This window comes from Mytilus trossulus, chromosome 12 (genome assembly GCF_036588685.1).
Source record: "Mytilus trossulus isolate FHL-02 chromosome 12, PNRI_Mtr1.1.1.hap1, whole genome shotgun sequence".
In the NCBI taxonomy this organism is placed as follows: Eukaryota; Metazoa; Mollusca; class Bivalvia; order Mytilida; family Mytilidae; genus Mytilus; species Mytilus trossulus.
Window position 1 is genome coordinate 39,756,565 of NC_086384.1, and position 13,400 is coordinate 39,769,964.

Genomic DNA, 13,400 nt, shown 5'->3' on the forward strand with positions numbered 1-13,400 from the left:
TGCTTAATTATACACATTGACAATCATTGATTTCTTTTGGAGAACCTTTCACTTAAAATTTCAAGTGGACTTGTCATTATATCAATTGTCATTATATCAAGCAAATTTGAACACCTTGCTGATTTCGATATAGCACTATAGGATTAGCCTATCCGCCAAAACAAACACGTATACGTAGGACTAAAGACATAATCTTTCTATCAATTTAATTAAGTTCTTGGGCTGGTAGCTCAGCAGTTCTTTTTTCTTTTTTTATTATTATCATTGTCATTTTGCTTAGTAGTTTCTTTTGTTACCTATTCAGACATAGGACTCGGGTTTCAGTTTAAGGCTGAGTTTTATTGTGCGTATTGCTTAGTTTTCCTTTATTTTTCAGTTAATTGGGTATATGCGTATAGGTATTATATATAGGGGTCGAGATTTTACAAAACTATCTGCTCTCGTCCGGGGTTATTGTCTCTTTTAAAGAGTCTTCGACGTATATATTCCCATAGAGATTTTTCATAAAAGTATCATGCCAAAAACAAACAACTGAATAATATACTAGGAATGCATGAATCGATAGAATACCAATTTTTTAAAATGTATATCAAGTTTATAAATTGTCATGTTGAGCTATTCGAAAAAAAATACGGAAAAATCCTAGGTATAGAATAGAATAGAATAGACTATATAGAATAGAATATTTTTATTTCACAAATTACAGGGCCCATACACAAAGCGCATAACAGTAATTGGTAACAACAACAATAATAGAGGCATATGCATATATATATATTTGGAAGCATTGGTCAGAATCAAGCTAAAAAGCACAGTATACATTGTGAATTAAAGATTAATAAAATTACATTATATATGTATTTTAATATTCTCAAATTATTTACTTGACTTTATAATAGTGTCAGTGTTTAATTCAAAACATTCACAACAGCCGGTATCATATATTTTTATTAGTGATCATTAGTCCAAATAATTATGATGACGTCTGGCAAGTGGCTATTTTATTTTTTTCAGTCTGGGACTAGGAAGGCGTCCGAGAAAAATAAAATAAAATAGCCTTGCCAGACGTCTTATCGGACTAATATTTTATATCATAGCAGATTAAGTAAATTGTATAAGTGCACATGTACATGATTGCAAGACTTGAAGTGATCATTGATCCCAACGTTAGAAACCGGATAATAATGTAATAAAATAGATAGGAAATACGAAAAAAAACTTGAAAACATTGATAATCATATTAAACAACATACATGATCATACATTTCCAACCTAAAATCAAAATTAAAATTATCCGTATAAAAATGTTAGAAAACTGAACTGAACACTCGACTATTTCCCCGAAAAATTTGAAAAGGAAGAAACAAAATACTTGAAAATTTGACTTATATTTCATTCATGTAGGTTACGCAATGGCAACATGTTGCAATCACGTGGGAGATAAATTTCTACACATTTGTTTCATTCATAAAATTCCACAGGTGTCGAATTACACACATGACGTCATCCCATCAGCATGAATGAAAAAGGGAAGCTGAGAATTTTAACCGGAAGTTGTAATGAGTAAATAAGATTTTTTTTGTAAACAAGTGAAACGTCTTAAGATTTAACTAAAATGTTATTTTGTCGTTATTTAACAAATGAAGATGTTTTGATATGAAGATTTGGTAAGTAATTAAGTAATAACTATTTTTGAAATTTAACCTATGAATCATACAAGCACTGCATCAATGCAGTATCGAATATTGGCAAAGTGCTCAGTGAAATAAAAATATGACTCATCCCTCGACATTTTGTTTGAAGAATGTGTTAAGTTCCTAGAATAACTTATTGTATTACACATCATCAGTCATTTTCTTGATTACGGATATATGTAGATTGTTTGTTAAAAATGTAAGTATTAAAGAACATAAATTATATATTGGACAAACTAATTGTAAAAAAAGGGGGGTTAAAATCATTTTTTTAATTCTCTGTAGCTTTAGGTTGTTACATTTAAAAGCACTAAATTAAGGTTTCTTGTGTATTATCTTGCCATCAAAAAATAGATATTGTCAATATTGGCTTGAAGGCTTGCAGGAAAAACTTTAATTTTAATTTTAGACCAAAATGAGACACATGCACATTACTCAGTTTCATTATATGGAGATTTGTTTCTTAACAGAACAGATGGACAGAAAAAAAACCTTGAATAACATTACATAATTTCATTATATATTGAGACAATAAGCTAGTAACTAAGTTTAACATTTAAAAAAATGATGAATTTAAAATGTGTAAAGAAATAATTTTAGAATTAAAGCATTAAAGATAATTGCTCTTTTTTATGTTTGTCTGTTGAAAAAAAAAACACAGAGAGAGTACAGTGTAAATTAAAACTGACTGCAAGGTTAAGGGAAACAAACATGCTTTATTGCTTGGATTAGTGCAAAAAAAAAACCAACAATGAAATTAAAATAGCTCTTTTTTTTTTTAATAGATTTATACTACCATTAGTGTCAACTTTTTTTTTAAGATTAGTTTTTCAACTCAGGTCAAACCTAAATTGATAACTACTCTAACAGTGTACATGTAAATAATAAAAATAATAACAAGAATAATCAAATCAAGTCTGGCATGTCATTAATTGCAATTCTTACAGACGAAAAATGGCCAACAAACATGAAAACAGGATTTCCTACTGATTAATATTGGTTTGTTTCCATAGTAATGATAATTTTGGTGTTACACAAAAGCAGGAACATATATATACTGTTCCCAGACAAAAGTTATAAAACAAAACAAACAAAAAAGATTATTATTTAATACATGTATACTATTATTATTTTTGCTTGTACATGGCAAATAGGGTCTGATATTAAAGTATGTACTTTGTACATGAAATAGGTAAATTATAAACAGTTATATCAGTCGAGAGAATGTTAAATTTTGCGAGCTGGAAGGCGAGAGACATTCATTCTCAAGACTGGTATTTTTTAGGAAATACCCCTCAAGAACAAGCTATATCTGTTTTATTACACAGAATGATAACGTTAAAAAACACATTGATGATCATGATGTTACAAGCGTCCTGTCAGATAGAGTATTTTTTGGCAAATACCACGACAGAAAGGGTTAAAAAGGCATTTCCTTTGTGCATATACCCTGCTGGCGTTAAAAAATTAAAGAAATTCATTTGATAACAGTAAATAGGTGAAAAATACACTGGTTATCAACCAATCAAAATCCAGGATTCTTACATAAGGTGTAATTACATTAAAAAAAGTAGTGTATACTTGTGTCCCCTTTCATTGATATTTGAATTGTATTGTTTATTATACATGCCTTCAACTCCTTGGAGAAAAATGTGCATTTCATTAATAAATCAATAATAATAATAAAAAATGGGATACATGTACATCTTTATAGCAAGTTTTGTCTAAAACAAATTGAAAAGATCATATAGTGTTGGATTAATAACAAACTATACACAATTCACAGATGACTATGAAATTATTTCATTAAATATATATCACTGGCGGATCCAGAAATTTTCATAAGTGGGGGCCCACTGTCTGCCTATGAGGGGGCCCACTCCAGTCACGCTTCAGTGATTCCCTATACATTCTATATAAGCAACCCAATTTTTCCCAAAAAAGGGGGCCTGGGCCCCAAGCTAAATCCGCCTCTGTATATTCAGATATCATACAAATGTAGCTGTCTTAAGGTTTAAGGGTGATGGTAGCTGAGTGGTCTATCATCTATGTAGTTCATTTACTGTTTAATTTGCTGGACAAAACTCAGGTCACTGATATAACTTGTATTTGCTACATGTATTTACTATCTTTGTTATATTTTATAAGTGACTGCTGTGGATAGTAAACTTTGAATTGATAGTAAATAGCAAATAAAAGTTATCTCTATTATATTTATGTTCATTTGATACAGAAATATGGGAAAATAATTGAATTTAAAAAAGTAGTGTATAGTTATGTCCCTTTTCATTGAATTGTATTGTTTTTCATGTTTATAAATGTATGCCTTCAAAAAAAATATTGTTTTTTTGAAAAAATTTCCTGGCCCCAAGTACATATGTACCATTGCCAAAAGTAGGTCAACTGAATCACAATGCAAATTCAATTTGTTAGTCATTATGTACATTTTGTATAGGTATATTTGAAATATACAAATGTTTTGTTTTCACAAACTTCATCAGACACAACAACAAAAAAAATCCTTATAAACTAAAATGTTTAAATTCCAAAGAGTTACAGATATAAAGTATCACTATAAAACACTTAGAGGAAAGTGCAATATGCCATACATAAATTATTGTGAAGTGAAAGATCACCATTAAGAAAGTCAAGGGTTATATATACATGTATAAGTCATCACTGTAAGGGATGGGAGGTCCTGGACTTTTGTAATTGAAAAGTCAATGATGCCATTTCAGAAACAAAAAGTTCCCAGACCTTAAAATAGATATAAGAAGATGTGGTATGAGTACCAATGAGACAACTCTTCATCCAAGTAACAATTTATAAAAATAAACTATTATAGCAGAATGTAATGTTTCCCCGCAGAAAAAACTAAGTCCATTTATAATTAAAATACGGAAAAATGGCATTTTATTTTTACAAAATTTACTTCTGTATAGGTCAAAGTACAGTCTTCAACACAGAGCCTTGGCTCAGCTACAAAGGGCCCCAAAAATGACTAGTGTAAAACCTTTTAAACAGGAAAACCAACTGTCTAATCTGTACTAATGAAAAAACTTAAGAGAATCTAATAATTTTTTATTTTTCTTGCAGTGGGTGCTATCCTAGAATGAAGATGAATGACTGGTAAAAGATTATGCATGTGATGGAAGGTACCATGATGTAAGTATACTGCCATTTCTTTACAACTGGTAAAAGATTATGCATGTGATGGAAGGTACCATGATGTAAGTAAATATACTGCCATTTCTTTACAACTGGTGAACACATATTAAAGTATGTACTTTGTACATGAAATAGGTAAATTATAAACAGATATATCATGTTAATTGTTAAGGAGGGATATTTGCGAAAAATACCAGTCGAGAGAATGTTAAATTTTGGTTTGCCCAATTAGACCGTTGGTTTTCCCGTTTGAATGGTTTTACACTAGTAATTTTGGGGCCCTTTATAGCTTGTTGTTTGGTGTGAGCCAAGGCTCCGTGTTGAAGGCCATACTTTAACCTATAATGGTTTAATTTTTAAATTGTTATTTGGATGGAGAGTTGTCTCATTGGCACTCACACCACATCTTCCTATATCTATTTACAAATAATCGGCAGCTACACTAACAGTGTTATGATATACAAATATGTAACTACAGCAAAATGACAGTTTTAATGCAACTTTATAAAATAGCAAATATTAAACATGATAACAAATACACATCCAAATAAGAAACTGAATTGCAAACATATACATTTTGTACAATGTAGTGTAAACATAGAGAATAATACATGGCAAAATCGGTATCGGATGCTGTATCACCACGAGAAACCAATATCAGTCCCAAGGTCCTGAGGGCTGATATTGGTCGAGTGGTGATACAGCATGCGATACAGATTTTGCCATGTATTATTCTGTTTATCATAATATTTTAATAAAATCAGATTCATGGGATATTCATTTTTAAATCGTCTGAAATTATATTAGCTAGAAAAGAACATTATAATTTTCCTGTTTTTTCCAGCCGACTTCATTTTTTTTATAGACTTCCTTATTTGCTTAATATCCACATCGTAATGTCCAATATAACCTTATAACGTTCTCAATATACATTTTAAACCATGTATATGTACTAAATGCATCCACTTACGATACTGTCCTATGATTTCAAGTTAAATTAATATTTATCAAAGATGTAGACATGTTTAAAGTTTTACTGTTTACTTGACTATATTATTCATGATCATTTTAATTTTCTGTTGAGGTGAACAAACAGCAAGAAAAATATTCCTTGAATAATTTGCTAACTATTTCTAACCAAAGCAAAATAAAATTTGCATTTGTATTTAATCCATCAGGTAATGAAAACAGACTTCACTAAAATTAGAACTTCAGATATTTCTACATCTTATTGTTTTTATAAAAGTCGCTCGTAAAGTTACTGGGAAATATTTTTTGGAAAAATATCGATATTAGTTGAAATGATAGGACATTTGTTTTAGTGGGAACTGATTTTTTTCCTATGCAAGGATTGCAAATACAGCAACTGGGCGTCATAGGTCAAACGTTGACGTCATTCGAAATTATGACATGACACCAGGTATGCGATACAGGTTTTACCATGCGATATGGGGTATGTGATACAGGTTTAGCTATGCGATACAGGGTAGGTGATACAGACTGGAAAAACGAAATTTTATTAGATATTCAAAATAGCTGTATTTTATACTAAATATATGATAGTATCAGATTATTACATGGCATTTTTTATATCGCATGTATTATCAAACATATGCATTAAAAGTAGTGACTATAAATAATAGTATGAATGTGTATTTTTTTTTTAGTTAAACAATGGGACATGTACACTCAAAAAAGAAAAGACACAAGTACAACAAAGAACTAGCCGATTATATCAATAGAAATGTGCCTGACTACCATGACAACCAACACACAGTAGATCCTGTTGACATTGATCGGATATCTCATTATAGTGAACCTTTTCTACAGAGTTCATCGACCATTCAACAAAACAGTACAAAAAAGTGGTTGACAATGCCTATTACCCATGATTCTCGAGAAGGATCACCGCTACTTAAAGCTGCACATATTTCATACAAAGACATTAAAGTTGATGACCATCCCGCACTTACGAAACTGCAGAACGAACAAAATACCCGTCTGGAAAAAATGGAGGAAAGAATGAACCAGATTCGACTGCATGCTATGCAAGAAGCAGACAGACGCAAATATGCATATTTATTTAGAGCAAAATCTCGACAAAGTCCAACTAAAGACTTGATAAAAGTACGAAAGTGTCAGACAGACAATTATTTATTGAAAACACGACAAAGTCCTACAAATGACCTCTTACTGAAAGCCAAAGATAAAATAATACTAAATTCTATAAATATCTGTGATGAAAAAGATAATCAAAATCTTCAGTCCAGCATTGATGACAAAGGGGAGGTAATCCCTGTCACTGTTGTGACCGAAACCAAGAAATCCACGACAGGAATTGAGAAGTCCAAAAAGCAACAGATAGTACCTGCATTTGATACTATTAATCTAAGTAAGTTATTTAGATCTATGCAAAGGCCTGGACTTTTTTTATACACCTGCACAATTTTAGTCATAACCAATGAGTCACTGACCTGTATAAAACAAAGCAAACTAGAGTTTTCAATCTTGATTGGTTAAAAAGAAATAAATTGCTTGTATCAATTGAATCAAGACAAGATTAAAAAAAAACAAATGGAAAATAAAACATGGACAAAAAAGTTTGGTTCATGAAAATTTTCAAATTTAAATTTTGCTAAATATGAATCCTCACAGATATAATTAGCAATTTTATTAACTGCATGCAATAAAAATGTATATAATAAGCATGATAAGGTAAATTCAATTCAAAGAAAACAATAATTCTCATAAAACATAGTTTATTGTTTATCTATTGCTTTCAAGGGTCTATTTTATTTGCAACTTCTCTCTATATGAGGCTAGCTAATTCCTTTAAAAAGAACACTGTGGATAAAACCAAGTAGAAAATATATACATGTTTGAATACCATAAGACTGTTACTGTTCTATAAAAGTTCATATCTAGTTTATACTAAATACACATTTGAAAAAAAATATGTTAAGCAATCAACAATCAACAATCCATCAATTATATTCATTATGTTTACAACATTACTACAATTATTCATGGACAAAAATTTCACAACACATGGAATTTTTAACGACCTTGACTGGCTATACAGCCCATGCATGGTCACAAAAGTTATGCACAGATAAATTTAAAGACAAAACAAACAAATTCTGACATGATTAATTTTTTTTTAAAACATTCTTGTTTGAATAATTTTTTTTTTTTTTTCAGGTGATCCAAAGTCTGTTTTACTCCTGCCATTTTTGTTGCCTATATTTTTACTGTTATTCATGGTTAGAAGTTTTGCACAGTCAGAAAAATGGAAGAAAGACAAATCCAAATAAAACTAAGGGCAGATAATTCTGTAAATTCAGAAATTACTAAGTTTTGATAAATGGAAATTCATTTATATTGGTGGACATTAACTTTTATAAACAGGATTAAAACAATATTGTTTTGGAAACTTGATATTTTGGTTTTGACAAGATGTACATACATGTACAAGCCAATAGGAATTTTGAAGTTTATTCAACACTTAAATTCATGGTTCACCTTTTACACAGAAATCCATGAAAATTGGTGCCTCACAAAAAAAAGAGATCTACAGTATAAGTTATACAACATGAAGATATTAAGTCAAATTATGCACAAATCAATTTTAAAAGTAAAAAGCACTTATGGATTTCAGAAATTACAGTTCTTCATTGACAATAATTTAAAGGCGGGTATTTTATTAGAAGCAAAAAATGACAGACAAAAATAGGGCAAACTAAATTGGAAGAACAGAACAGCATCTTGGTAATGTGCAATCGATTTTGATCACAGGTGCTTAAATTTTTCAGTTTTTGTGTACAAACTTGTTGCATATATGTCCTACGTTTATTTTGGTATAGTGCTTTATTATATTAATGCATCAGTTTTTAGATACAATTTAATTGTGAATTTATTGAAACAGTGTAAACATGTACAGTGTTCTAGCTAGTCAAAAATAAGGGGTTTAGTGCCCCTCAGTTCTTTTTGTGCCCCCTGACATCCCTTTCTCTGTCCCTCTGCCCTATGAGTTAATGTTTTCTAAAAATCAATACTTTTCAATGCAAAAAATATGTATCGCTGGGAAAATAGCTTTCTACAACACCAAAGTACTATAAAACCTATAAGAAATACATTATTTTTTAAAAACCTTTAAAAATGATTTTGTGGCCCATTTCAAACAAGAGGAGGCCCACTCCAGTCATGCTTCATTTCCCAAAAATCGGCCCCCTCCTAAATCAGCCTCTGTCCTGAGACTCCTCTGACCTTCAATCCTAGCTACAACACAACTGTATATTTTATCCAAGATTGTGATTTACACATATATGTTGTATGATATAATTTAATTTTAGTAATCATTTTTCAGGTGTACTAGTTTTCGCTTATTTCGTGGTGTCTATTTAAGAATGTTTAGAAGGTCTATAAATGAAGCATGTAAAGAAATTACCTTAGAAGGTTTAATAAAGCTGGTATTGAAAGTACTCTAGAAGGTCTTATAATACATTTTTAGAAGGTACCCTAGATGGTATAATGATGAATCTTATTCTAAAAAAAAAGAAAAGTTTCCAAAACTGGCACCAAGGAAATAGATAATATCAGGAATGAAAATTAGCAAATTGACCTGCCACACTATATGACAATTTATTGATTCAGAAGAAACATGTTTTCATTATTTGTTATTTGAATTTGCCTAAAATGTGTCAATTTGAATTTATTTTGAAAAATGGGCCGTCAAAGGTTACATTGGGAAATGGACTTATAGTATGTATAACCAATAACCATATTTGTAGCTCAATAAGCCTCCCCCTTTTTCCACCTCAATAGAATGCTCAGAACATGTCAGTTCTAGATTTTTTCTGAAATACAGCAAAAAATGTTTGTATTTAAATGTCTTTTGATTGGTTTGTAACCATCTTATTAATTTTGTATTATATTTGTTTCAAACACACCCATTTAGGTTGCAGCAGCATACATGTACAAGTAATTTAAATAAATTTATATACAAATTTGGAAAAAACTTTTTCCAATGGACCAATATAATATATCCCATGCGTGTATTAAATTGAAAGTTTTTACTTTTGCTAGAACTGACTTCAGCTCTCAAGGTCATAACAATAAATGAATAATTTTATTAATTATTATAAGAATTGTCGCAAAAGTGGGCTTGTTTTATGCAATTTTGTATTTTTATTGTATTTAAAGACTATATAACTGTACATTGTATGTATAGCCATAAAGTCATGTTTTTTTATGGTCAGAAAGATGTGCAATATTTTATTTTGGATATACTCAGCATTTTGTGCAATTAACTTTACATTTATTGTGTGTTCATACCTCATTGTGTATTTTGTGTAATTTTAAAAGGAGTTGTTTTTATAACCACACAGAAAGGCCACTCTTAATAAATTCTGTTTGGTGTTGCCCATCCATACCTTGAGGGGTGGGTCACAGAAAGGCCACTCTTAATAAATTCTGTTTGGTGTTGCCCATCCATACCTTGTAGGGTGGGTCACAGAAAGGCCACTCTTAATAAATTCTGTTTGGTGTTGCCCATCCATACGTTGTAGGGTGGGTCACAGAAAGGCCACTCTTAACTAATTCTGTGTTTGATGTTGCCCATATGCATCCATACGTTGTAGGGTGGGTAGGTTGGTAGGGTTAATTTGCCAAAGATGAGTAAAGTGTTTTAGACAAAAAACAATCGTTGGAGCACTAAAATGACAAATTGTCATCAAAATATTTTGAGTAGGCTGCTGCTATTGTCTGTTAAGATTGGTAGGTAGGCAACATTGAACAATTTGAATTTTATTTTTGGCCCGACTCTTAAGGAATAGACTATTTTCATATTAATGACTTTTGAAACTATTATTGACTTATTATCCTCCATTGGTGTCTCTGTGGTAGGATATTCTGGTTTTTAGTCGAGTAAGATTATTTTGTTGAAAATAGAAAATTGAAACTGCTTATGTTCATCACACACCAAATGTAAGCTTTATTTTACTTCTATGAGGCTCCCCATACTGTGGCTAGATCATGATTAATTTATTAAATTATTTTCATTTTGTAGGTAAATTTTTTTGAAATATTTAACAAAAATTTTCAAATTAAAGTTTTGAGCCACTTTTAAAGTTCACTGTTTGTTTTCATCATAAGAAATTTGACATAATGTTGTACAAAATATATTAAATACTCACAGTTAACTATATTATTGCATAGCAAAATAATATTTCCCACAGATAGTAACCAAAAGTTAGCGTGCAATAAATTCTAATATTGCACTAGTGCAATAAATCTTCAAAATTCATGACGTCATCAACAACAAAATCTTAGTTTAATCCAAGTTTTACTTTCAAATACTATATTGGTATGCAATAAAAGGGTTATTGCATGAATATTGGGGGAAATTCATGCAATTACCCTATGATATTGCAAATTTTAGTAAAAATTTAAATACCATCTAACTAGGAAAAGATAAAGGACTTTTTCAAAATGACAAACAGTGAGAAAGGACCTACCTCGCGAATTTCAGTTGTTTGCCGTTTCTTTTATATTTTTATCGTTCACTTTTTGGTTTTAAGCAGGAAATTAATTTTTGAAATGCACAATTGATACATTAGAAATTTCACCCCTCACACATTTTAAAATCACAAATTAATTATTTGATAGATTTTTCCAAGTTCTGACACCTTATTAATGTGAACATCAATATTGCTGTGTAAATTAGAATCTCATCAATGTGTACAATGTATTTTCATATAATTTAATTTTGGATGTAACACGTCTTCTGATTGGCTGACGTTATTTTGTTATGAGCCCATAGACATAATTTAGTCATGTGAACGTGACGTCATCAACGTTTTTTCATGGTTTTCTACGGTTTAAAATGGAATTTAGAATTAAATTATAAGAAATGACTGTAATATTTTTTCTGTCTTTTCAAAATAACATAAAAAATGTGGTGCACACTGTTAAATAACCCGCAACACGCGTTATTCAGTGTGCACCACATTTTTTATGATATTTCTTCATAGACAGAAAAAATATTACTGTCATTTCTTAAATGTGTTCTAAAATGTCATAACATTATAGGTATGATAAGTGTGTTCATGATTTTTTTTAATTGATTTTTCTGGTCTACTCTATAGTTAAAACTAAAATTATGGGGGATCGATCTCTTTGGAAAACAAATGTTTTACCATATTATCTTTCAGAAATGTTGGTACAACACACTTAATCCACATTTGAAAAGAAAGTATAAAAAGAAAAATACTGCACTCCAAGGCAAATGCAAAAAGGGGAAGTCCTAAAATTATTAACATGTATTTCAAAGTAAAAACATGATTTATATACAACTTAAGCAATATATGTATCATTTCTTCGTTTATAAATATGTTATAATAAATATGACACTATAAGGACTTTTGGGTAGGTTGTTTACTTTTGAGAAAAAATGTGAAAGTCACAAAACTCTATTCACAATATATTATTTATTGTGAGTACTAATCCACCTATTACATACACTTCATATTGGTTATGGTAATTTTACCAGTGCATGATGGAAGTTATCATAAAGAAGTCAAAATGTCGTCCTCTTTAGAATATTATGTGTTAGACTGTATATATGAGGGTCTGGAGTGGTCTTTATCTCTGTATCTAATTTTAAAGCTATATCCCCCCCCCTAAATCTGCCTCTGCTCTCTTCATTTTAATTGCTCATTATTCTCTTCTCTGAAATTGTTTGCTCACTTTTCTCTATTATATATATCCCTTCCTCCCATTATTCTCTATTTTGTAAAAGCCATCCAGACCCTTATGTTTCATACAGGATTAAATATTTTTAAAAATGGTGGGGTAAAAAATCCTTTTTAACTTACAAGTATATTGAATAGAAATCTTTTTGAAATCCAAATATTTTTTTTTAGAAATTCTCAATTAATTTTTAATAACATGTAATATGAACTTTTACTTAGGAAGAAAATATCTCACTTATTTTATTCAGCAAATGTTCAGGAAGAGCATTTCTTCTCCATTTTACGGGATATCTTTTCAGTTGTGAAAATTACATGTATTTTGTTTTCTTGTTTTGTATTATTAGGAAAAATGGCACATTGTAATTATAACGATTTTTATCTCCCTTTTATTTCTTTACCTGTACTTTTAAGTGTAAAGTAAACTTTTTAAATGTCATTTATTGCATAACAGGGGTATGTGCATATAGTTTATAATAAAAATATCCTATATTTTTAAATCTATTTGGTGTTTTTAGAATTTATTTATATAATTTTAAATCGTCTTGAATATGTATGAAATATATGCCACTGAACGTAAAGCAAACAACATCCAAAATAACCCGAATAATGTCAGTCGTTATATTCCGCTGATCTCCGTCTAATCTCCGATTGCTACATTAACCTCGATAGGCTATAGGCCGCTAGAGGGCGCAGAATTATTCGAGTTACATCCAAAAGAATTAGATGTAGTATGAGTGCCAATAAAACAATTATTCCTCATAGTCACAATATATTAAAAGTAAACAAT

General features: G+C 30.1%; 1 protein-coding gene across 3 annotated transcripts; it reads left to right on the top strand.

Annotated features, from left to right (window-relative positions):
* The first annotated feature begins 1,457 nt into the window (after window positions 1-1,457).
* LOC134692059 (uncharacterized) lies at window positions 1,458-13,114 on the top strand. 3 transcript variants are annotated; one of them, XM_063552422.1, is made up of 4 exons: window positions 1,458-1,667; window positions 4,791-4,859; window positions 6,530-7,254; window positions 8,064-13,114. In XM_063552422.1, exons 3-4 carry the CDS (start codon window positions 6,537-6,539, stop codon window positions 8,174-8,176), a joined length of 831 nt encoding a protein of 276 aa, XP_063408492.1. In that variant the 5' UTR covers window positions 1,458-1,667; window positions 4,791-4,859; window positions 6,530-6,536; the 3' UTR covers window positions 8,177-13,114. The 3 variants fall into 3 exon arrangements, with proteins under 3 accessions (XP_063408492.1, XP_063408493.1, XP_063408494.1); XM_063552423.1 differs by lacking the exon at window positions 1,458-1,667 and adding an exon at window positions 1,724-1,893; XM_063552424.1 differs by lacking the exons at window positions 1,458-1,667; window positions 4,791-4,859 and adding an exon at window positions 4,882-4,924.
* The last annotated feature ends 286 nt before the right edge of the window (window positions 13,115-13,400 follow it).

Bases quoted from the DNA above. Each gene is read 5' to 3' on its own strand.
- LOC134692059 (XM_063552422.1), top strand. From the start codon at position 6,537: ATGGGACATGTACACTCAAAAAAGAAAAGACACAAGTACAACAAAGAA. The intron at 7,255-8,063 runs GTAAGTTATTTA...TTTTTTTTTCAG, and splicing joins ATTTGATACTATTAATCTAA to GTGATCCAAAGTCTGTTTTA.